We start from the raw sequence: 25,074 nt of genomic DNA on the forward strand, positions 1-25,074 counted from the left end.
GCTACTGCAGTTATTGTCATTTTATATGACAATATTCAGCATGACAGCTTTTTTTGCAATAAAATATCTTTTTCCTAAGCTAAATACTACCTATTAATCTGTAAATTTTTTGCAAGAAGTACCAATATTTCAATAGGCAGTAAGCAGTTTCAGAAAAAATATGGTTCAGACAGAAAAAGACCTATCTAAAATGAATAGTTTGCAGATTTTTGCACATATACTGTTAAAATAAATGTTAACAAATGCATCAGCTATACAATTTTAATAAGTAATTCTCCTTTGTAGACTGTGTATAAAGAGGTCTGCTTTTCAGTTTTACAGTGAAATTTTGAAATAGAAACAATTTTCTTCAGAACTTAACTCTTTGATATGATTCTTCTTACATGGGATCAAATAGAAGTGTCAACAACAAATACAATTTTGATTGTTTGAACACGTATGTAATTCCTGCCCCCAAGTGTAGTATCGATTTGCAACAAAAGACGACAAATTTATGAAGTTTGTCCAGCTTCAGGACTTGGCAGCTTCCTGGTTCCACTAATGAGACTCATAGATTCAAAATCTGTTGAATAGAACTTTTTTATCAATGAGCTAAAAGAGGCTGGAATTGCCAAGCGTAAGTTCAGACATACCTAGTCAAGATGTAAATATCTTGGTTAGGGCAAATTTTCTTTTTTTTTTTTTTGTTTCCTCTGCATGGCTGTTTTAAATCTCTAAGCTCAGAAACACCTTGGTTGGTGTTTCAAATTTTTGCCAATTAACTGGAGTCAGTTTAGAGAGCATGAAGATTTTCTGTCAATATATTTTATTTTTGGTTAACTAGTGTAAGCAAAAGCAGAAATATAATGATTTTCGGGTGTTTCCCTAGCAGGTATAGGTGCTCACAGAATGGCTCTATTGTATCTCTATATGGGTATGTTTGCAGGATTATCTAAAATTTGAGTAGGTGGGCAAGGACTAGAGATGGCAGTAAATATAACTGTAGATATTTCATAACTAGGAACTTCTAAAGGCATCATGAGGAAGCTTACAGTTCTGCTACTGTTGACTGCTATGAAGTGCCATTAGTGGTAGGGTTTTGATGTAAGACATTGAGTTAGTCTAGACATAAAGGTACTCAGCCTGTTTAACAAGTCAATATACATGCAACCCATAATCCACAGGGAAAACAAGCACAAAGCAACCAAGCCATTTATTGTTGCTGGGTTTTTAAGTATTATATATTGAGCTTTCTAAGCACTTGCTGTTCTCTGGGGAAGTCCTGGTGGTATTAAAAATTATAAATATTCTTCTTTCTTTTCTTTTTAATCTGTATGGTTTCATTTGCACAAAAATAATTTTAAGAACTCTGTTTCTTATGAGCTATGTGATTTTGATCCCACTGTCAGCAGTTTGGGGAGAGTATTTGACCGTGTAACGTGTATTGCTGAGTACACCGTTGCATTTCATCTTCAAAACTCCTAAGGTCAGAACTGAGTTCATAAGGTGTTCATTTATATTTTGAACTGTTGGCCAGAAGTTAAAGCTTTGCATCATATAAGTTGGAAGTAATCTTGCATTTAAATGTTTTAAAGTATTAGTTAAGATTTAGATTTTCTTATTTCCTGTAAACACAGGTTGAGAAGAGATGAGAGAAATGTATTCCTCTAGACGCTAGTTCTAACAAACCACATACTAACCACATTTTAAACATGTATATGATTCCCTTTTTTAGTAGTTTCTTATGCAGAAGTATAAGGCAAAATGACAAAACCTCTACAAATCAACACCAAAGGCAGCAGCAATGCCTTAAACCAGTACAGATATTAACACAGGGTTCTTTTTTATTGGATTGGCAATGTAGCCAGGATGCATCTGCCGCTACACTCCGGAATTAAGAAATAACACATTTAAGATAGTTTTAGTACTATATTATCTGAAATCTTGTGGCTGGTATTTTCAAAGTAAGTATTTAGTTTAGTTAGGGCCTCCTTGCATAACCTTTCCTAAAAAGTTTATGACTTCATGATTAGTGAAATCACTGCCTGAAAGAACACAGATGCTAAGATGAAACTCATATGAACTGACAAAGGTCCAAATTTTCCTAGCTACCATTCCTACCTAATCCCAGGATTCACTGCAAGTAGGAGATCAGGAGTGACCAACCTTGCACAATTTAGCAGCCATAAAAACACACCATAACATGTCATAAACTGCTGGCTTCAGCACTTCCCTGTTGTGTTGTTCCTTTTTCTTTGTCTCCTACCTTTCTCCATTATGATCTGAACTCCTGCTTCACCTCCTCCAACAGTCTCACTCCACCTGTGTTGTCTCATATTGTTATTTCCTACCCGTGTTGAGTTGGGAGCAGGAGCTGGTGGCACGGAGGGAGCTGTGCTGCTGTTCAGGAATGTCACTGGTGTTCAGAGGTAGAAGCGTCCAGTGTGTCCCATGGAAGGAGTTGCAAAGGGCTCTTATCTTATTGAAAGGCAAAAAATCCCACCCACAACCCCCTTTGCAGAGATCTATTTTTCTTGACATTTATTATTTTTCAGAGAACTGTGTTTTTACTGCAGTTCAAGCACAGGTGGTTCATAAGTAGCTGATTGGTCACACCAGTTTAATCTGAAGTATTACGGTTCTACTATTTGTACAAGTGACATGCCAGCTGAGTTGTTTCAATAATGAGAACTTAAAAAATGGGGTAAGCACAAGCTTAGATTTATTATCTTTGCTCAGTTGAAATGGAGCTTGACCATTAATGAAATATATTTTTTGTATTTATTATAAAGGTGGTTTTGTGCCAGACTTTTTGCCAAATAAATGTACCTTTAAAGTCATAAACTCAGGCCAGGGAAAGTTACTCTTCAAGATTGTGAAAACAGGTTTTATCTAAGAAATTGCTAATGCTGAAAAATTACTTTAGCTTTTTACCGAAAGTGGGTGTTCAGGGTAGGATTTATTTCTTTTTTTCGTGTTATTTCCATTTCCTTTTACTACCACAGCTTAATTATCTAAATAAGAAAGGTATTTTTTTTTCACTCTGCATTATGTGAAGGAATTATTACAAAATCAATATTCTCTCTTTTCCTGTAATGTTTTCTTGTTTTTAGAATTGTACAAGGTAAGTCTACTGAATATAAGTATGCATGTTTTTAGATAAATTACATTTTTCACATTCAGAATATTGGATCGTTAATTCCAAAGTTGATCTTAGTGCATATTTCAGTTGCGTATTTTCCAAACAGCAATTGATGGTTGAAGCACATGGAATAATTTAAAAAAACATTTTGCATTTTATTGAAATCCTTTCATTTATCCAATGAATTATACTCAGAAATTGCTCTGAGGAGAGTTTACAAGTTCTGTAATCATTAGTCCCAACTTAAGACAAGGAAAATCATGTAGGTCAAGGTACATGATTTAATGGCTGGTAGTGTATATTAGGGATTACAGTCTGTCTTCATATTTCAGGGAGGGGGGTCCAAAGAAGGTTGAATATGTGCAATAACAGGTGAACAAAAATACTGAAGTTAAGATTCAACACTGATGACAATCTTAAAGCCTACAAGCTCTGGCTTAATTTTCTTCAATATGTGAGTTAATGGTATTTTATCATTATTTTAGAGTCCCAGATGCTATATGTAAAATTTCTGCATCAAATTGTTTGATTATTTCACTTACCCTTAAATGAAGCTTTTAGGCATTGTTTCATTAAAATTCTAGGAATAAATAATATTGCTTTGGCTAAAAGCAAGCAAAAACACGTGCTTCATGCCAAACCAGCAGTTTATTGTCCGTCTTGTATAAAATTATCATATTTTCCATTAAGAAAATCCTGTTTCTTAGTAGAGATAGTTTATTAAAACTTCATCAAAAGGTCTACTGATATGATGTGCAAGCTGTAAAGTGGTATTCTGATTTTAAAATTCACCTGTAATCCTGTAATCTCACATTGTAGAAATTCAAACATGCTCTGTGGCTGGCTACTAATTCACCTCTGAAAGACACTTGCTGTGCTTGAATATAATTCATTGAATGTAATATTTTTAAACATGTGCCTCACTTGACTTCAGCTTTCACTGCAGATAGATGTGACTATATGATTTCCTGAATGCTAAGAAGTTCTTTTTTCTTTCAGCAATGGAGAACATCTTCCTGTTATGATAAATCAAAAAGTATTTTGAAAAAAAACTTACTTTATTGATATCGCCTTTAATACTAGAAATGGTACCATAACATTTTTCTGGTTTCATAAAACCTTTCTATTATTCTAATATTCCTTTGCCAGTAAGATGGGGTTTTTTGTTCAATAGGATCACTGATTATAATTAATGCCTGATTACTAACCTTATTTATTTTGGGGAACACCTTTAAAACAAAAAAAATATTTAAATAATTTAGAGGAAAAGAAACCTGATATGGTAATGTCAAATAGATTTGATATGGTATTTAAAATATAGGTACACTGCAGGGATAGCAAGGCTTTATGAATATTGTAGTACAACTTTGAATTATTTCCATAATGAAATGTGAAAGTCTGAATTTCTTGATTTAACATGGCAAGTGGATGTCCCAGCTCCAGTGAGGCAGAGTTCTTAGGAGCACATCTTGGGAGGATCAGCAATTATGACCACTCTCCAATAACCAGGAGTTTGACAAGTTGAAAACTTTGCATCACTGTAGAAAATTAGTAATGAAGTAGGTAGATATAAAGGAATAAATATGTGATTAAGAAATACTTTACAGATAGATAATTTTGCCCAATAATCTGAGATTATTGTTCCAAACATAGTTCCACCTATATCGACTTTCTCCAAATAGGAGAGTATTTTTGCATCTCTGAACTCTGTATCAAAATAAATAAAGCAGGTTTCCCAGAATATCAGAATAAGAGCTTAAGCTAGTGCTGAAACAAGAGAGAAAAGAATGTACTATCTCAGAAGAGGTATACTGAGCATAAAGATTTCCTCTTTTAAAGTAGTGATAGTAAAAGACAAAAAGAAATTGAATAGTCTTATATTTTTTATAATTACTTTTTTAAAATAATATTTTGAAATGCAGTGGTACTTGCCAGTAAGGATTGTGGTTTACCCTTAGAATTTGAAAACTGTGATTTTTGACTCACCAAAAAGGTGTTTGGTACTATTACAGTCTTTGAAAGGACCTATCTCTTACCACAGCATGAGAAATTGAAACTATTTTCTCTGAAGCATCTCTGTGTTAGGTGGGTGTGACTTCTCTGTAGTCTGTCATCCATTCTCGATCCAACATTATCATAGACTTAAAAAAGACAGTAATATATACATTTTTGATAGTTAAACATATAAACTACATCTATATTTAAAACATATATATATACACACATGTATAAAAACATATATACAACATGTATATGGCGTATAGATATATACATTTCCCATTAATGCAGAGTTGATTATTAAAGTAAGAGAGGCTTTTTAATAGACCACTGTTTTATATATCCTTCTCCTTGCCTCCCTCAGCTTGTCAGATTTCTACTATTTTATTTTTATGAAAGATCTGTATGCAAAGAAGATAGTCAAGCCAATCTCTGTCTCTATAAGAGATGTATGTAGGATGCAAAAAAAGAGGGGATGATGAATAATTGGAGGTAGATGAGAACTGAAGCATGATCTTATGTCAGATTCTATGAAGAGCAAAAGGCGGCTTTCACTGAGCAGCAGCCTGCACTTACTGGAACAATATGTGTCTATCCACCATTGTGGAGGTAATGACACAGTTCACCTCTTTTGGGATGGGGAGGAAGGAAGGTAAAGGAAGCACGTACATCACATCTCACATGAGTTTTGGAGCTAGGCATTATATAATTGATCAGATGTAAGCCTGTATTTTCTCAAACTACATCCTCCTTCGCCTATTTATATGATGTGGCTTTTATTTTTAGTATGATGATGTGGATCAAATTACTGTAATGTGACCATTTAAAAACAGACTGGATTTATACAAATTGGAAGGATTTTCACCAGAAAAGTATAATGAAAACAGGCTTTTTTTATTGTCCCATAAGAATGGGGAAGTATTGTAAATCCTGTCTTAAAATGTTGGTTTACCAGGATTACTGACTTGCACCCACAGGTCTTTCCAGATTGTACAGTATGTCCCTGATTTAAAAAAGCAACCAGCACAGCAGTTTGCAATGTAACTTCTTTCTTATTCCAAAATAGTGGTCTCTCTCTACCTCTGCTGTAAACCTGTCTTTTGGTAGGCTGACAGCAGGTTTATTTGCTTTGGTTTGACACTGGACAAGTTGGATCCTTTTAGAATGAGACTGAAGGTTTCCTTTGCAGCATGTGCTGTGTTAGCTCATCTACACAAATTTTTCAGAGGACTTTTCAATGAAAGACTATCTTTGCTTTTTGGCCAATAGCCTTCTCCTTGCTTTTCAGCTGTAGTATAATACCCTTACCTCCCTTGTAGTGTCTTAAAATTGAGTGCTTAAAATATGATCCAGTAATTTCTTCTTTCAGTTGTGTTTGTCCTAGTCGCATATGCAGTTTAGTTCAAGACCTTTCATGGTCTTGTGCTTTTAATATTTTTACAATTATCAAGGCATTTATCTTTTTTCTTTAAAAATCAGTTTCTAAGTGCTGTTAGAATATAGTATATTGTATAATACTGTGTGAATTGTCACATACAGTTGACCACCAAACGACAGCTGCCATGAAAATAGTAAATTTATTTCATTATTTCGCCAGCAAGGCCAGGTGGCAGAGACACAGGGAGACACATCCCTTAGCTCATCCTAGTGGGCAGGGGGGAAAGGAGAATGTAGCATCTCCACCACCAGCCCTGATGTATCAAAGGGCACATTAGCAGTTTACCATGAGGCTGTGCCTTTATGATCTCTCTCCCAGCCGGAGGCTCAAGTATGCCTATGAGAGTGTGTTATCTCAAAACAGGAATTCTTCTCAGAATACTCCTCAAAACAGGCAGAGGATGAACAGCACTAGGCATAATAAATGGAGTTTTCCACACCAGCATTCTTAGCAGTCCCAGCTGCAAGGTCACTTCTAGCAAAACTGTTACGTCCTTGCTAAATCTTCCGGTTTGAACCCTTTTGTCCCAACAAATACTTTATAGATTTACTTATTTTGGTGTTAGCTTATATATTTACATAGTCATAATAAGACCCTTTTAACATCTGATAAGTTTGATGGTTTTGTTACATGAACAAACCACGTTTAAGACACTGGAGATGTTGAGAGGGGCAAGGATGCTATGAAAATGTGGTAAATATGCTCTTTGTTGTGTCACTCTGGGCTGTGTTTTTATGTACATTTTTATTTTCAAGGGCTTGATATTAATGACCACAGGGAAAACCCACTAATAAATGTAGATAAAACCAGAAAAAATCCTTGTGAATATAAAATAATGTTTTCAAATGTCCTTTCACTGGTGAGTTTGTAATTGAAGCTTTAACAAACCTTCTCATTCAGAGAGACTTTGTTTATTCTAAGTACTAGTAAAGTTATTAATGTACAACCTTTTTATTTTTTTTTAAAGAGCTCTGTAAAATCTTGAGTTCTCTCTTCTTGGGTAGAGAAGTTCAAAGAGAAGAGCAATTAATTAATATGGCTCAAAGTATGATAGGGACATCTGTACCGATAAATATAGAGAACTTCATTTCTTTTAGTCTGTTCTTTAAACTAGCATGGCTGTGCATAATATACTAAGCAAAAATTGCTTTAAAATATTTAGTAGATACTGTCTTACAAGAGTTATATATTCTTATAGTTGTTTAGGTTGCTCCTTTTCATGCAAGTAGTAAATATGAATAGGGAAATGGACTTTTTAGTATTAACATGAGATAAAATTGACTGCATCTGATTTGGATAAAATGATAAGCCTGTTTCATTTTCTGCACAGCTGCCAAGTGTGTGTATATTGTGTAGTGCTGCCTCTGAAATAGTTGAAAATCTGATGGGAACACTTACAAAGGCAAGCCAGTAAAGGGCACCAGCTGCTGAAAAACACCTGCTGAGCCACTGTGGGAATAGATGCATCTGCCTGTACCTAGGAGTAATCTAACAAAGTACCTGCTTTTACCTGCCAGGATTTTAATTTGTGTAAAGATTCATCCAATAAAACTGGTTCTGAATACTTAAAGAAAGAAAGAAAAAAAGGGCTGGGTTGGTTTGGTTTTTTTTTTTGGGCAGAAGAGCACCAGTTCTGAGCAACCTCCTCATTCTTACAACTAGTTTAAGCTCTTCTTTTAATAAAATACAAATCCAGATTTGGTAGCCAGAACTCTCAGCTACACTGTGTGTAGTGTCTTACTAAAGGATGCAGCCAGTCTGGAGGAGATTATGCTACCAAAGAGCAGGTTTTCGGGTTTTCTTTGGTTTAGTTTGAGAGATGTATCTCAGGGGCTTTTGTGAGAGTATATGTTCCCTTTTCCACTGTAGCATATTTGATTCACTGTTGATGGTAGTGCACAAACAAAAATAAATTTTACCATCAGAAGTAATTAGACAAATTTTCCAAACAGCTTTTAAAACTGTTGTACTTTTTGTCATCTGGTACTTAAACTTTTATTGTTCCCACACATTGGTGACCCTGTCAAACAAGTTCATCATCCCTCACCTACCTTTTATTTTCCTGTGGTAGGAAAACTTCTGTGAATGCTGCTAGTTTAGCTGTGATTCATGAGAACAAAATAGCTGTGTTCTTGTAGGAAAAAATACTGACTATGCTTGTAGCCTTTTATTGTAAAATTTAGGGAAAAGTCATCTAATATCCATGCTGTAAAACAGGTCTGCCATCTTGGGTAGCAGAAGTGTGAAATTAAGTGAAATAGAGAAGAAAATTGAGGTGTAGAGAGATTATGACAGCAGTAGTTAATCCTCTGGGAATATTCTTCTGTTTGCCATTCTTTCATTTTTACTTGATGTGTTAAAATTATTACTAATTTCAGCTATAAATACCTTGCTGAGCATTCTGATAGTTTTTCTGGTTTTTGTTAGGTTTAGTAGGAAAAAGTAGTTTGTCGTGTTAAGGTAAGCTAAAGTAAATAGTTTGAAAACATTATCCTGAAGTGCCTTCTACATTAACAGATTAAATATTTGCTTCTACATGAGCAGTTAGAACTAATGCCTTTGCATGCATAAAATAGTACTGAATTAATTAGGGGTCATTTAAAAATAAAATACTGAAAGAGATCTGTGCTTCAAAACTATGCAGTAATATGAAATGTTGTTGCCCTACTCTTACAGGGTTCCTTGCTTTCAAGGAAGATAATATTTAGGCTCCACATTGTGAAGTTCAGATGACTGTAACTTGGGTGACTTCTATGTATTAAATTTTGTAGAGTAAACCCAATGACCAGTAAAAATCCAGGAAGCATTTCAGGTAGACATGTTCTTCCACAGTGCAGCCACATGTAGCTCAAAAGAAATCCAGCTTCTGGTTCACAGCATTCTTTTCCCCTTGCATTTAATCACAATAATATTTGAAATCCAATTATGTCTACCTGGTGACTTTGCAGCTGTTACATGTTTTTTGGCCTCATTAAATGATCATAACAAGTGAAATATTTAAATTGAGAAAGCAACTGTTAAGTGTTAATTTTTCATTCTTTAGGGGATCACATGTATGTCATTGACATGAATATGGACTTTTGTATTAAGCACATGCAGAAATCTGTAAAGTTTTTAATTAAAACAACTCAAAGTAGTTTTAGTTGTTTTGGTAATTAGGACTGGAGAATGAATAACATGCTTCTGCTGCATCCTGTTTAGGGAATAGCCACTTCTCAGTGGAATTTCATAGTAAAAGTGTGAAAGAATGCAGTAGTCTGCTATACTTTGATAGCATCCCTGAAGGCAGACTTTCATTCTTAGGAGTATTCAGTCTTCATTTAAGGTGAAATACAGGATAGTATTTTAAATTCTAATTCAAATTATACCAAAGACCAAAATTGTTTTTAATTTTTAAGAAATGTAATTTCAAAGTGAGAATTTTCAAAGTTGAGGGAGGTATATGCTAGTTCTGAAATGCTGCAACATTTAAAATATTAACTCTTACTCAAAATATTTTAGAGACGTTATAGTTCATCTGATTTTAATGTTTGTCTTTAAATAGGACAAGTTTTGATATGCTCCTTAAGACATGAATCTTTTATCTTAGATAAGAATGGGCTGTGTCTTTCAGTGGTAGAAATGGGACTGAGATGGTTCATCAAGGGATTCACTTAGAAATCACCAAATAATTTTAAATGTTTTAAAAAGATTTTAGGACAGAGGAGCTCTATGACTAAAAGATTGACTTTATAACTGATAGGCTATTCAGCTCAGACTTACAGTTTCCATTGACCTCAAAATCACACAATAAATGCTAATACAGTGAAACTTGTAAACTTTCTGAAGACCAGTTGTTTGAGTCAGCAGAACAACAAGGAGCAAAAACTAATGTAAAGTCTCTTTAAGCGGGAAATAGATTTTGTGTGTGGTTTGTATCTTTTTACAACAGAACAATTTTTCTGAATTTTAATTGGAAAATTGAAATTATCCTACTACTTAATCTTTCAGTTAGAATATTGGAACCAGACGCATCAAATAAGAGTGGAGTTATTTTTAGTTTTTATACTAATAAATAAGTATGCTTTGTATAATAATAGCTTCTTGGGAATTTATGAGGAGAACTAAGAAATTTTCATTTGCAGTGAACAAAATATAGAGGAAGATGATTTTATTTAGTCATTCATAGGAATTACTTATCATAAAACATAATATAATGAAGGAAACTTACTTGCAAATATTCCTTCTTCTCTCCTATGTTCCCTGAATCTGAAAAGAGTGGACATATTTTCTCTGAGTCATCTGAGACTATGTCAGAGATAATTTTCTGTGTTCTTGATTATACTTCTGCTTGCTTTGGATGCGTGTGGACCTTTGTCCTTCTGGACCTCTAAATTTGAGACTGTCTTCCTGCTGTGCATATCCCTTACATGGAGACATTTTGGCATGTTGGCACATGTATCATCTAGGCTAAATAAGAATATGTCTCTCAAATTTCACATCAATAATTTGACTACTTGAGAATAAAAAAAGATGTTTGCATATTAATAACTACTGTAGCAGCAAAACTGTTGAGACAACTGAGAGGAGACCTCATCAATGTCTATAAGTATCTGAAGGGAGGGTGTCAAGAGGATGGAGCCAGGCTCATCTTGGTGGTGCCAGTCAATAGGACAAGAGGCAACAGGTAGAAATTGATGCACAAGTTCCACCTGAATATCAGGAAGAACTACTTTACTCTCCAGGTGGCTGAGCACTGGAACAGATTATCCTGAGAGGCTGGGGATTGCTCCTTGCTGGAAATATTTGAGAACCATCTGGACACAATCCAGTGCCATGTGCTCTAGGATGGCCCTGCCTGAGCAGGGAGGTTGGCCCAGATGACCCACTGTGGTCCCTTCCAACCTGACCCATTCTGTGATTCTTTAAAAACAAAATATCTGGTCCAGGTGTAACCTACAGCAGTACGTGGGAAAGCTTTGTTAAATCTGTACTGTTGTTTGCAAGGTAGGAGCTACCTTCTTCATCAGCTTTTCAGGCTTTGTGAATCTGTAGTTTTCAGTGTATTAATTTTCCATTAGTCCTGAAATTATTAATTCCTGAGAATTGCTGAATGCAAATGCCTGGATGCAGTCCTTCAGAAAGTTTTGTGTCTTTATCCTGACCCATACCTCAGTCATTCACATAAGTCTGTGTGGAATGGGAGGGTTAGGACTTTGATCCCTTTTATCTGATACCTTGTCTCTTCCTCATTGTCACTACTTTTGCGGTTTGGCCAAAAACTATCTGCTATTTTCTGTCAGTATTCTCCATTTCCACTGAATTTTCCAGTTATCTGCATAGACTAGTTGCAGTAGCCACATCGTTTTTGAGGTGAATTTATGCCCTCATCAACACAACTTTTTGCTTAGAATTTTTTTTTTTTTATGTTAGTAGTGACATTCTCTCAAAACTGCAACAAGAATATGGAAGAAAAAGAATACGTTTCTCTTGATATGATGCAGTTGTTTCAAAATTCTTCCAATTAGTTCATAAATGGTGATTCATACAAGAATTCAACTTCCAAAAAGTAATTTTTACGTAGTTTCATATCCATATCTCTTTACTTGGGAAAAGTTAGCTGAAGCCATTTTATATTGGTTAGAAAAAAGGACTCCAGTTTTTATGCTGCATGTTGGTAGCCTAACCTTTTTTTTACACCAATGGCCAGAACGTATGCAGTTGTTTTCTCAATGCCTCATTGTCTTTCCTTATAATTTGTTGGGTTTCTTCCTTTGCTTTTCAGTGTCTATATTCTTGAACAACTGGGAAAGGTTTTTCTATATTAACTCTTTGATTGCAGTTGCTTTTGAGTCAGTGTGCACCTAACAGTGATGTTTTTTTCCTCTTAGAGATGCACTGTGTTTTCCCAGGGGAGTAAATTATGAGAGCAGTATGCCATAAACAGAGCTAGGAGTCTCTTTCAGTTGTATTAAAGTATAAGAAATTATGAGAGTGTTCTCTGAATTGGAAAAACTCCAACAAAACCTGAAGAATAGACTGTAGCATATAATCATCATCAGTTTCCTCATTGCTCCATCTAGAAAAGTCGGGGAGATAGTGATAGTGGAGATGTAAATAGATAGCAGTCCAGGACATCTAAAATATTTTTTAAAAAATCTGTAGATATTTTGAATGTAGATTTTAAATATTTTTTTTTTAAATTTGTACAATTTTTTGTTTATCACTCTCCCATAGCTTTAGCTTTGCACAGCATTAAGATATTTTGTAATTTTATGAGAAAGAAAACTTTTTTTTTGTTATATTTAATATGGATGAAATGTGATCAAATTAAACCCAAATCCTTCTATCCTCATAAGATTTTAACTCCCGAGGTTATTAGGAAATGCCACAACTGTTGCCAATTTTCCTTCAGCTGCATTAGTTCAAGGTAATTTCTGTGTGTAATTTACAAATGGCATCAGACAGCTCCAAGAGGAGGCTGTGTTCTGATCTCCATTTCATTGCTATAATCTGGAATAATTCTCTTGACATTGGATACTTTTGAGTTTGCAGCAGTGACACTGAAATCAGAATCTCTCCTGTGTGTCTGTTTGGATGCCAAAACTTATGTACGTTTGCTGTAGAAATAGTTGCTTTTATGGAAAAATCTTTCTGAAACACTTTGTTATCCATTTCCTCAAGTGAAATCACCAGAGGGTATAATCACTCTGTCTATAATCTTTTGTCATATTGTAACTAGGTTGATGAACACAGCACAGTTCTCCCAGTGAGGGGAGGAGATCCCCCAAGCTTTCAGTTTTTTAACTCAGAGCAGTGAAAGCCTTATAGCGCCACAGTGCTGTCCTGTCATTTCCTTCAAACTGATTTGGCATACGTACATGCAGACATCTTTGGATTTAATCTATACATTGAACCCAAGAATATTTCTCAATGTTGTCTTTTTAGTAGAAGAATAAGTGGTTGAATAATTCAGAATTCTGTAGAAAAGGTATGACTGCTGCAGTTTTTTGTATAGTGTCGTTCATCAAGAGAATAGTTTATATATACAGTTGGTGACAATGTAACTATAGATTTACAAGGATTTTTGTTGAAATTGCTTCAGGCATGTAAACTCTTAGCTGCCATATATGAAGGTAAATATTTTCCCTAAAACCTCTTGATTTTGAATAGATCTTTCTTCAAGAGAGCAGAAGGCAGGACTGATTACAAACAAACAAACAAACCAAAAAAAACTAAACAAAACCGTGAGCACACAAAACCACAGATGAAGGCTTTTTATTCTTTGACTTATTTTTGGTTTTCACTGGCTCTTTTTTTCAAGGAGGGCCTAGGTTTCCACAGTTGGTAGGAGATTGTTATACTCCTAGATTTTGCTGCAATTTGTTTTTAAATGGAACTGTTCTGGACTTCTCTGGATGGACTCTGGATCTTCTTAAGTGAAAGTTTGATTCTTGAACAGCACTCACTGTTATGTCCAGAATTTTGACATTTCTGAGAAATGAGTAATTCAATAAAACTCTCAGTGTTTGGCAAACATGAAGTCTGAAAGGTCTGGAATGTTTAATCACGATTTAGAAGCAGTATTCCAAAAAAACCCAAAACCATAATAATTTTCATCGTTTTTGTGCTATGGTAACTTTGAGCAGAGCTGATCCTTTAATATAGAATGAATATATTAATTTTTTTTTTTCTCTCAGGATACTTTTTTAAATCTAGTGAACTCTGTCAGAATCTAGGAGAATTTTGCAGTATTTGTTTTGAGTTTAATGTCACTAATATAACTTGAAAGTATGCACATTTCCCTGGTTTCTGATGGCTACTGCTACTTAAATACCTACTGCATTAACCAGTGAATGTGGTGATAATTTTAAAATAAAAGGCTCTGTGGTTTTCTAAAAGATGATGTTTAATTCCAATTAAGAATATATTCAAAGAAATCTTATATGGGCTGTGATTCTCTGTTCTATAAGACGTCAGAGTATAATTTTACCCTTATGGTTCATTATTTGTCATTTCTAGGAATTCTTCTGACTTTTAAATCTAATTAAAGGACTGGAACATCTTTTGTGTGTGTGGACAGTGTGACAGAGGTGGAAAAGAGGAGGCTTGGGGAGTCTGACAAATGTGTATAAATACGTGATGTGAGAATGATTAACAAAGAGGGAGCCAGACTCTCAACAGTGGTGCCCAGTGGCAGCACCAGAGGAGATGGGCACAAATTAAGGCACATGAAATTTCATCTGAACACAGGAGAGTAATTTTTTACTCTGAAGTGGTTAAATACTGGTACACGTTGCTGAGAAAGGTTGTGGAGTCCCCATCCTTGTTGATAGTTGAAACACAACTGCGTAGGTGTAAGTGGCCCTGCTTTGAGCAGAGGGGCTGAACTGGATATTTCTAAGTGAAATGATTCTGTGATCTGTGGTTGCTGCTAATAGTGACCTGAATAGCCCATACCATGCAAGAATTGCTTTCAGTTTAGTCCAGTCACTTGTAGCAGGTACAGTGTTGAAATAAGCTGCTGGTTCTCTGGTGCCCTTTGTTATTTGCATGTCTAATGTGTTTTACTCCAAGCTTCCTTTATAGCACATAAATCTTCAGGTACTACACTCTGAATGAAATATAATTTGTACTTACTTGAAGAAATTGTAATGCTGATTATGGCCCAAAGCCAATCATAAGCTCTATTTGGTTCGCTTGTATAATTTTCGTATCTTTGTGTATGCTACTTGTTCCTGCAAAAATTGTTCCCCTAAGTCCAGTGAATCTCACTGATATGATTTGGTGCTAAATGGAGCAGATCCAAACATCATGCAGTTTTTCTTTTGCGTGTTATGAGCCTTTGCTTAAAATGTATACGCGCACTTTGAAAGAAAACGTTTCAGTCTTTGGGGCAGGTAGGAAATTATATTTTCAAATAGTACTCCTAAGATAACATAAAAATAATTTTACCTTTATGCTATTTATGTAGTTATATTTTTATTTATATCTGTTCCTAAATCTCACAAGCTACCACTTTTTCATGGAAGTAGCAGAATATGAAAAGTATCATCAGGAGAGGGAAGCTGTGGAAGTCCCCAGGTATAACATACATATTTATTTCTGAGTGTACCTTCAGTAACAAAATAGGATTTACGCTGGCACAGAAGTGCTTTAAGTATATAGATGCATAATTAGAAAGCAAGGGGGGACTACTAAATATTCATAATTTAGAAGGATAACGGGAATGTATTTATTAAAATGTGTATGTGTATATATATACATATAAAAACATATGTTTGTGTGCGTATATGACTGTATATGCATTGATATGTGTTTTAACCAGCAACATTCCAGAGGACAGCAAAGGGGAAAGATGACCTAGAGATTATTTACGTATCAGAACAAGGGACATCAGAGTTTTCGCATCCTGAATTTCATGGTTTTTATGTAAAAAAGCATGGATTAGTCATACTATTAGCAGTAAGATCAATCATCTCTTTAACTGAAAGTGTAGAACAGCTGACTGCAGAATGGGATTTGTTGCACCTGAGATGTATAAGATACTTTGAATAAAATAGTACTACATTAAAATTAAGCTAATGAGTGGGGAAAATGCTGAAAGCTCAGCTTTGGCTTAGGGGTGCAATGGATTATCGCTAAGATAAATGGGTAGTAATCTTATTACTTCGTTATAATATGACAGAAGAAGTCATCATTATGGAACATTTCTACAAGGTCTTGGTAATGAATTGCATGACTAAAACTCTGTCTAAAGTGCTGAAGGTCTGTGCTATTTAGAGCAGACACTGCCACTACTGTGTTGCTAAAGCAGTTGTGTTTCTGAGCTGTAGCTTGCCTGCAGACTGAACCGTATGGACTCGTTTATGAATATTACTTTTATGACTTAAACAAATTTGTCCTATTTTTAAATTGCTGTTAGAGCACCAACACACAAATATCTTTCTGATGAAATTTCTGATTTAGAATATCCTGATTAGGTGTAATCTCATTTATTCATAAATGCATTAGTTGTAACAATAAATTCCATAGGAAAGAATTGGAAAGCTTACTGAAGTAAAATCAGGGGGTTTATTCATTCACGTCACAGCTGCTTTGAGTATCATCTGGTTTGTGGAAAGAGTTGCTTCTCAGTGGCTTTTCACATTGATTCATGCTTGTGTAAAAATGGCATCATCTTAGGCTTGAAATCCTGTTAGTTGAGAGTAACACTCAGATTGTATTCTGTTCAAACTTCCTATGGTTTGTGTTGAATTGTAGGGATAAATCAGCTGTAGAATAGAAGGCTAAAAAATGTTTCATCTCATTCATTTTCAGTAAAAAACACTTTCTGCCATCCTGTGGCTGCCAGACCTTTAAGCAAGAAGGGATTTCACTGGTTTATCTGAAAGAGTTGGTCTGTAGAAGCCTTGGCTGATGTTTATGTGCCAGAGGGGAAAAAAATTGTTTTCCATTTTTAAAATATGTAGTTTTTGCAAATCAATTTAGGAAAACACCTTTTTCAAGCTGTGGACTTCTGTGCATACTATTGCATTTCTGTATGCTGCCTTACTGTTTTTAAGAGCAAAACTACTGGGTTTGGATTATGCACTGTTTGGAATAAAATGGAATGTAGAGGAAAGATAATATTTTTTCAATTAATGGGCAGTTGGTTGGAAGATATCATAGGGTATTTTTTTTCCTCTGGAGTTACTTTCTCTTGTAGCTTTTTAAATCCTTAATATATTCCTGCAGAGTCAACTTTCAAAGAATATTATTCATTGACTGTTTTGTGATTCTGAATGTTGTATATTGATTTGTGAATGCCAGCTTGAAAATTAATTAGTGTGTTGAATGAAAAACTAGGTTCTGGTTCAGAATACCATTATTTTAAAAAAGTGCTGCTAGTTCTTAACCAGGCTTTTATGGTTTTTCTGTTTTGTGGGGTTTTTTTGTTAATCTTTATTCTGCTCTTAATATTCCTGTTTCAATAGGCTTAGCATCTTTCCAGAAAACAAGCCAAAGTTAATTTTTCTAACTTGCTGTACTGGTTCCTCTGTTTTTTCTAGAACATTTGTTTGTTTATCGCTACTTACCAAGTCAGTGTTAATCCATGGTGTTACTATTTTCCAATAGGAAAGGAGACAGGAAATTATTTTTGTTTTTCTAAATACGTATTTAATTTTGCTTACAATTGCGTTTCCTTTGGCTGTAGTATATATAATTTCTACCAAATGTAAAGGAAAAAGATGTTTTATACTCCACACTTAGAGTTGGAGCTGGAACAGCATATTCTTACAAGCAGTAGTTTAAGATAACTTAAGGACATATTTAAGGGTGTTAATAATCACACAGCTGTATGGTGACCTCTATGTGTAAAGCCAAACATATCCAACTGTGTGACTGTGGAAAATTCCTGTCATCCGTTTCTGAAGATACTTAGGCTGGACTTCATTTAGACAGCAATGTTCCTGCTTTTGTTTAAAAACTGCTTCTTTAAATAATACACATATTGTGTAATGTAGTGTTTTATTAGTAATCACCAGTTGTACTTCGGAGTTTCTCTCTGTAGATCCTTTGTTATAAACACTGTGAATGGTGTTTATCAGTGTGAACTTTATGCAGTGTTTATAGCACCTTCTAAAAGCATCTTGATGGAATGGGAGGGAAAAGAAAAATATACCAATTACAAAGATCTGTCAAGAAATTTCAAAATGAAGTAACAGGCAAATTAGAAACCTAAAATGACTAAGGAGGTCATACAAATAGCTGATTGAACCCTGATAGCAGCAGGTTCAGTCAACAGGTCTCCAGGAAAACCATTAATACTTGATATGAGTCTCATTCATGAAGATGAAATGAATTTTGAAGACAACACACGAAGTACACATTATGTGTACAAAACACGGTACAAAACAAATAAGCTTTCCTCCTGCAGTGTTGCAAGCAGAATAAACTGTGCAAGAACAGTAACAGTGAAAACGCTTGTAATACTGAAATTCAGCCACTAAAAAATTGAAGGAACTTGGTGAAAGGTGCATTTGTTACTTGCATTAGATACTTTCTTTTCCTTCACCAAAGACAACAGTTTTAAATAGAAATTTGGATATATCAGAGATTTGTAAATGCTATAAATACAAATGCAATTCAAGTACTTGCTTTTTTGGTGTGGCACAGGAAGTTTTCAACCTGAAAGCTTTCCTAAGACAAAGGTACTGTTAAACTGAAAAGGGCGTTTTTCAAAAAGAAATAGTGTGTTGATTGCATGGCATTTCATTGACTTCTATATCAATGAATGTTGTTTTTTCATGTTCAAAGTCATCTAAAATAAAACTGCAGTTGGTTAGTCATTAAGTACATCATTCCTATAGATTTAAGAGTAGAGAATTTTCATTTATTGTGAAAATGGTCTATTAATCTGAATTTGTAATTTGTGTCTGTAGCCCCTCATGAGGCTACTACAAGAAAGCTGCAGCACAATGATAGACTTAGTGTTGTTTGTTGCAAAATTAAGTGAATTATTTGATGTAAATAGCTGATGAAGCCCTCATTCCTAAGCTTGAATTACTTGAGTTAGTAATAAATTGAGTCCTGCTCAAATAATTTGCTTAGTATTGGAAAGAATTGGAAAGACTATGTGGCGTTGGAGAGAGTTTTTACCATAGAAAATAACTGTAAATTAATTAAAGTACCCAGAATAATGGAAAAGGAGATCTTCAGAAGATGCTTTGAGGCCTGTTCTTTACTATACTTTTGTTGTTTCCTACAAGTAAAGTAAAAATTATAATCTTCAAATATATCAGTAAGATGCTTTTCATTCTTTGTAGTAGAAACATTGCAGATAATTAAATATGTAGAAAGAAAGTAATTACGTATTCTGCAGTCTATTTTAAACATCTGTAAAAAATAACTAAGAAAAAGTAAGTTTATTAAAAATTAATTTTATATTTTAAGGGCTGTTCTTCAGTTGCAAAGGTTTTACAATCTTCAAATGCAGCAATTGCCACTGTCTGTGTACCGTGGTTCTTTCCTGGTAAAAATACAATTTTTCAGAGAGACAAGAGGAGCAAAGTATTACTGTAATTGATGATTTGTACTTTATAAGATTTAAACATGCATTAAACTATAATAAGCATAATTTCCTGTATTAACGATAAAATTTATTTTTTTAAAACATTCTCTAAGTTTGTTTTGGACTACACATGCAAGTGTTATGTTCCTTGTGGTGGCTGCAGCTTGTTGTAAATATTGTTGGAGAAAGGTCTGAACATGAACAATTGCAAGATGGAGATTTTCTCAGAAGCAAGAGAAGGTTTTTTACTGAATTTGTGTCTGTGTTTGCTAAATCAACTTTACTGAGTTTCGTTGTATTGCTGCCTCATCTGCCAACAGAGTAATCATAATTTGTCATCTTAGAGATGTGTATTGTTCTTTTCTTATTAATGCTGTTTTACAGATGTTTAATTACTAATTGGTTAATATTTTACTGCATATTAGTTTTGATCACGCTCTTGAGTAAAAAAAATTTAGTGGTGAGATAGTATGAGGCTAAAGATTTTGATTTATTTTAGCAGATGTTATCCTGCTATAATTTGTTTTCTTTATTGATTCACTGTCTGAGGGTTGGGTAGAAGTGGTAGCCTCAGAATAAAAAAACTTGGAATAATAAAAATATTATGACAAGTATCCAAAGGTTTGTTTCCATGAGTTGTTTTTCTTATGATTAATATATGTATAGATGCACAGACACATATACAAACATCTGTGAAAAATCCAAGATATGTGTGTTGTTTGTTTTAACAGATTGGACAACTTGCTTTTAAAGGCATGAAAAGACTAAACCGAATCCAGTCTATAGTTTTCGAGACAGCCTACAACACAAATGAGAACATGCTGATCTGTGCCCCCACTGGAGCTGGGAAGACTAACATTGCCATGCTGACAATCCTTCATGAAATTCGCCAGCATGTCCAGCATGGTGTTATCAAAAAGGATGAGTTCAAGGTAGGAGTTTAATGAACCAAATAACAGCTTTTTAACTTGTAAGGTAAAATCCATTATATGTTATACATGGAATATGAAATCAGGAAGTTCTCAAGGATGTTAGACTTTTCCAAGTTAAAGATAAGGCTAGTTTTGATTTACTTCATTATTGTTAAAGCTATTCTTACTTGTGTTCTAAAAATCTTATTATGTGAATAAAAAGCTATGAAATGCATTTAGCTTTCATGCAGAACCAATTTTCAAAGCGATGAGGCTGTATAAACAAAATCCATTGTCCTTTAAACAGCTGCACACTTATCCACCAAAGATAACTACTTTTCATATATCACTATTAAGATTTTTCACTGTAAGTGCCTGGTATCATATTTCACAATAAATTGTGATTTGTAATGGTTGCCATGAAACAAACAACGTTGTGGGGTTTGCTCATTTATCAAGTGAGTGTTGTTTTGGTGCAGATTGTGTATGTTGCTCCTATGAAAGCTTTGGCAGCCGAAATGACAAATTACTTCAGCAAGCGTCTGGAACCACTCGGCATTACTGTGAAAGAGTTGACTGGTGATATGCAACTGTCAAAAGGCGAAATTCTGCGAACACAGGTATGCTCAATCTTTTAAAATACTGTTCTGTGTGTGTATTTGTACCTTTTCATAGGTACACTGCTCTTCAAGCTCCTTGTAACAGTATTGGTGAAGCAGTTGAAACGTTATGACATCTGTAATTACAGTGGTTATGTACACTGATATAAATTCAGAATTCTTCAATAAAAACCATCTTTGAAAAGTTGAAAGTTTGGTCTACAAATGGTAAGTTCCAAATAAATCTGAAATGCTGTAACAACATTGTTGCAAATACGTCAAAATAATATTTGCCTTCTTTTTCATTTAAAAAAACCAAACAAAAACTATGTTCCTGTTAATGGCTGATCTTACTTTTCCTCATTTGTCCTTAAAAAATATAAGACATCACTAGGCTAAACATTTGACCATTCATAGAAATGAATAAAATTTGTGGGTTTAGCATCTTTAATAGGATTGCATAAATGGGGATTATTTTGTTTTAGCAGACACTTTTTGTCATATTAATTTCAGGCAAATGCTGTTTGTGTCAGTGAAATACCATTTTTCCAAACTCTGAAGATGCTTTTCTACCTGTTCTTGCGTACAGTTCCATATGATTACCCTTTCCCCTTCTGCCTGGTCCTAGAAACAAAAAAAAACCTGGTTGTGTTATCAATACGAAGATTTATAATTGTAACTTGTAGTAATTTTTGGTTCAGATGAGTGATATTTTGGCAATCTTAGCTTTGAGATATTTAACATTTTTATGGTGAGTGGAGAGAAAATGCGTCACATGACAAGAAAATATGTCAGTATGTAATTAATAATTAGGAGGACCACTGCAGTAGTAATCCAGTATGAAGTTGTGAATAGCAATTAGAAGATGTATATACATACATGTTTATGCATACAGTCACAATACTGTGGTAACCAATATCAATGAGTGACAGTAAAATCACTGGTACTTTATCAGAGTGACTTTGCAACACCATCTACCTAAAATCTGAGTTTACAAAATAAAAAAACTTTTTGGTAGGAACTTTTAGTAATTGAAATTATTTACATACACCAAATTACCATTTTAAATTGCTTCCTGTTTTCACAGTACTTTTCAGCTAGGGCGCATAATCAAGTAGATCATGGTTTTCATAGAGAGAGATAATGTGTAATCACTGCTGAAACTGATAGTGACAGTAGGAAAACTGCTCTGAATGTAAGGACAAAGCTGGATGAACATAATGAATGTAGAATGGAAAAGTGCTATTTACTCTTGCTCTTCTAGTTAGCAGTATAATTCCTAAAATCTCAGCTCATTGTTAGCACTCTGCTTACATCCAGTAAAAAAGTAAGGAAACAAAAGAAACAAAAATATTTCAGGCTTTATTTAAAAAGTTGTATGTGAAATAGTTTACAAAGCTGAAGTCTAATTACCTACTAATGGGAAATTATTAGTATATGCAGAGTATTAACTTAGAGGAACATAGTAACTTGAGTGTAAGAAGACTCTCTGCTTCACCATGCTCTTTTATTTTAGTCCAAAATGCCACTACTAGCATAATTCTTCATTTTTTTGTGGGGAAGAGGCTAAAGTAGATTTATGTATAAAAATCAAGAAGAAATAAAAAAGGGAGGATGTGGGTAAAATCTTTTTGTTCTTCCTGCCACGGACTCGTCTCATTGCTTTGAAATTAGCTTTTTTTTGTCAGAAATTTACCTTCAAGGGATTTCTACAGTTTCCTATGTATATCATAGCATAGAAACACTAATCTGAGGTGTATTTGTAGTTTCTAAACCTTTGGGGAGAGTGGAGGTGGAATAAAAGTGGTGTCCAGAAGAGGAAAAATTTGTATTTGTGACCCAAAATTCAGTTCCTATATTTTCAAAGAAAGTACACTTAAAGTGTTGATTAATTCTAAGTTTTGCTTCTGCTCAGTTTTGTGTCTTTGCTCTTCAAAACATTGGGAAGGTTAAAAGGAAAAAAATATAGAGGCCAAAAATTCTGGGACAGTGGAATAATTTTTTGTTTTCTCTTTTTTGTCATAGCTAGTCAGTCTTATGATTAATCAGGATTGTAGAAAGTGAGGATGAGAGATGATGCCAATCCAAGAGTTACCAGTGTAATTGCTGCTACTCTTCTTGCAGATTCTGGAGCCCAGCAGTGTGTAATGTTTTATTGCTGCATAACAAAGTACACAGCAAATATGTAGCCTTATTATAAACTGAGGAAAGAGCACTTGCTTGTGCTGGATCTTGCCTATTGCTCTGTATATATATTGTTTTCTATGAAAACTCAAGAGCTTTCTTTGCTCAACTAGGGACTTAAAACCACTTCATCCAAGCAGGTTTCTTTTACCATTTTTTACCCTATGTTAAATTGATTCTTGCTTCAAAGCTTCATTTTACTTGTCAGCCTCTCTAATGCATACATTTCTCAGACAGGAATACTCTGATAGGTGTTGCCTCTTTATTTATAATTTCAGATTTGCTTTGCCAGTCGTTGCTCTGTTTTCTAGCCTTTAGTAGTAGTAGTAGTAACAAAGTACCTTTGTTTAGCAGAAAACCAGTTTTTCCTGTAAGAATTAATGCTACAGCTGGTAGATGCATGCACACAATTTATACACATAGGGACAATATATATCATATGGGGAATAAAAGGCAGAGTAGGATCATCAGCTGAAGGAGATGCTGGTATTTCACGTTGGATCACTGTTTCAAAAGATCTCAGCTGGTACTTCTGGGCAACTGAAGGCCTGATATCTCCTGTGACAGTTGTCTTCTGCCTGTTTTCTGAGCAATTGTATGTTCACCATCTTTATTTTTGTCCTCAGGTGAATCAAATCAGTCACAATGAAAGATGTAAAAATAAGGTGATTGTCAGGTATTAGTTAAAAGTAGCACTTCAGTGACATTCCTGATAATTTTCTGCTTCCTTTCCATCCTGTTTGCTTCATCCTTCATACTTTGCCTGTGTATATTTAAAGATGTGTATTTTGTAAGTTATTACATGTAGCTGTTGTGCTTATCCTGATGAGGAAAAATTGCTTTATCTGACAAATTGGTAACTGTCTCCCTGCTCAGGAATGCACCTTAATATACAGTGGGAGCTACCTCTATTACTTTTTCTGCAAATATTTTTAAAGGATATAAATGCTAGCCACAAAAAGGTAACAAAGAATTTAAATTTTCATTCCCTTAATGGTGGAATAAAATATTTTAAATATTTTTGAAAGATATTCCAACTAAAAAGGTCTATAGCACATTTTTTTCAGCAATAACTCTCTCTGTGCTTTCCATGCTGTCATTTATACTCATCCAGAAGGTAGCCATGTTTCCATGTTTCTTGCTGCTCCACACCTTTATCGTATTATACATGATATGATTTTACTTCCATGTTATTATTGAATATTCATTAACATTACTGTGGTTCCAACACACTTCATAAGCTTCTAAAATAAGTTATTTCTGATTTTAGCAATAATGAAATTGCCTTAAAAAGAAAAATGAGAATTTTTTTTATTGACCCTTCTTGACCAGTCTTCCAACTGCTCCCCACATCTTATGCAGGGAAAGCCACAGTGACAAGTTTAACATGTGGGATGTGTGTTAAAACTCTGAGACAATTCCCCTTCATAGAATCATAGGAACATAGAATGGTTTGGGTTGAAATGGTCTTTATAGATGATCTAGTTCCAATGCCTCTGCCATGGACAGGGTGCCACTAGTTAGATCAGGTGGCTCAGGGCCCTATCCAGCCTGGCTTTGCACACTTCCAGGGATGGGGCATCTAACCTAAACCTGCCCTTCTTCAGTTTAAAACCATTGGCCTTGTTCTGACACTATCTGCCCATGTAAAAAGTCCCTCTTCTGCCTTTATATTAGTCCCATTAAGGTACTCACAATGAGGTCTCCCCAACGCCTTCTCTTCAGGCTGAACAAATTCAGCCCTCTCAGCCTGTCGTCACAGGAGAGGTGCTACAGCTCTCTGATCATCT

The 25,074-nt window shown here is 34.6% G+C and overlaps 1 protein-coding gene across 3 annotated transcripts in view; it reads left to right on the top strand.

The window, feature by feature from the left end:
* Window positions 1-25,074, top strand: part of ASCC3 (activating signal cointegrator 1 complex subunit 3) — a 252,669-nt gene that overhangs the window by 47,446 nt on the left and 180,149 nt on the right. For all 3 annotated transcript variants that reach the window (XM_010403548.4, XM_039568654.1, XM_039568655.1), the window contains exons 9-10: window positions 20,322-20,522; window positions 20,981-21,121. In XM_010403548.4, coding sequence (XP_010401850.2) covers window positions 20,322-20,522; window positions 20,981-21,121 — 342 coding nt within the window. The remainder of the gene's footprint in view (window positions 1-20,321; window positions 20,523-20,980; window positions 21,122-25,074) is intronic.

This window comes from Corvus cornix, chromosome 3 (assembly GCF_000738735.6).
Source record: "Corvus cornix cornix isolate S_Up_H32 chromosome 3, ASM73873v5, whole genome shotgun sequence".
Lineage (NCBI taxonomy): Eukaryota > Metazoa > Chordata > Aves > Passeriformes > Corvidae > Corvus > Corvus cornix.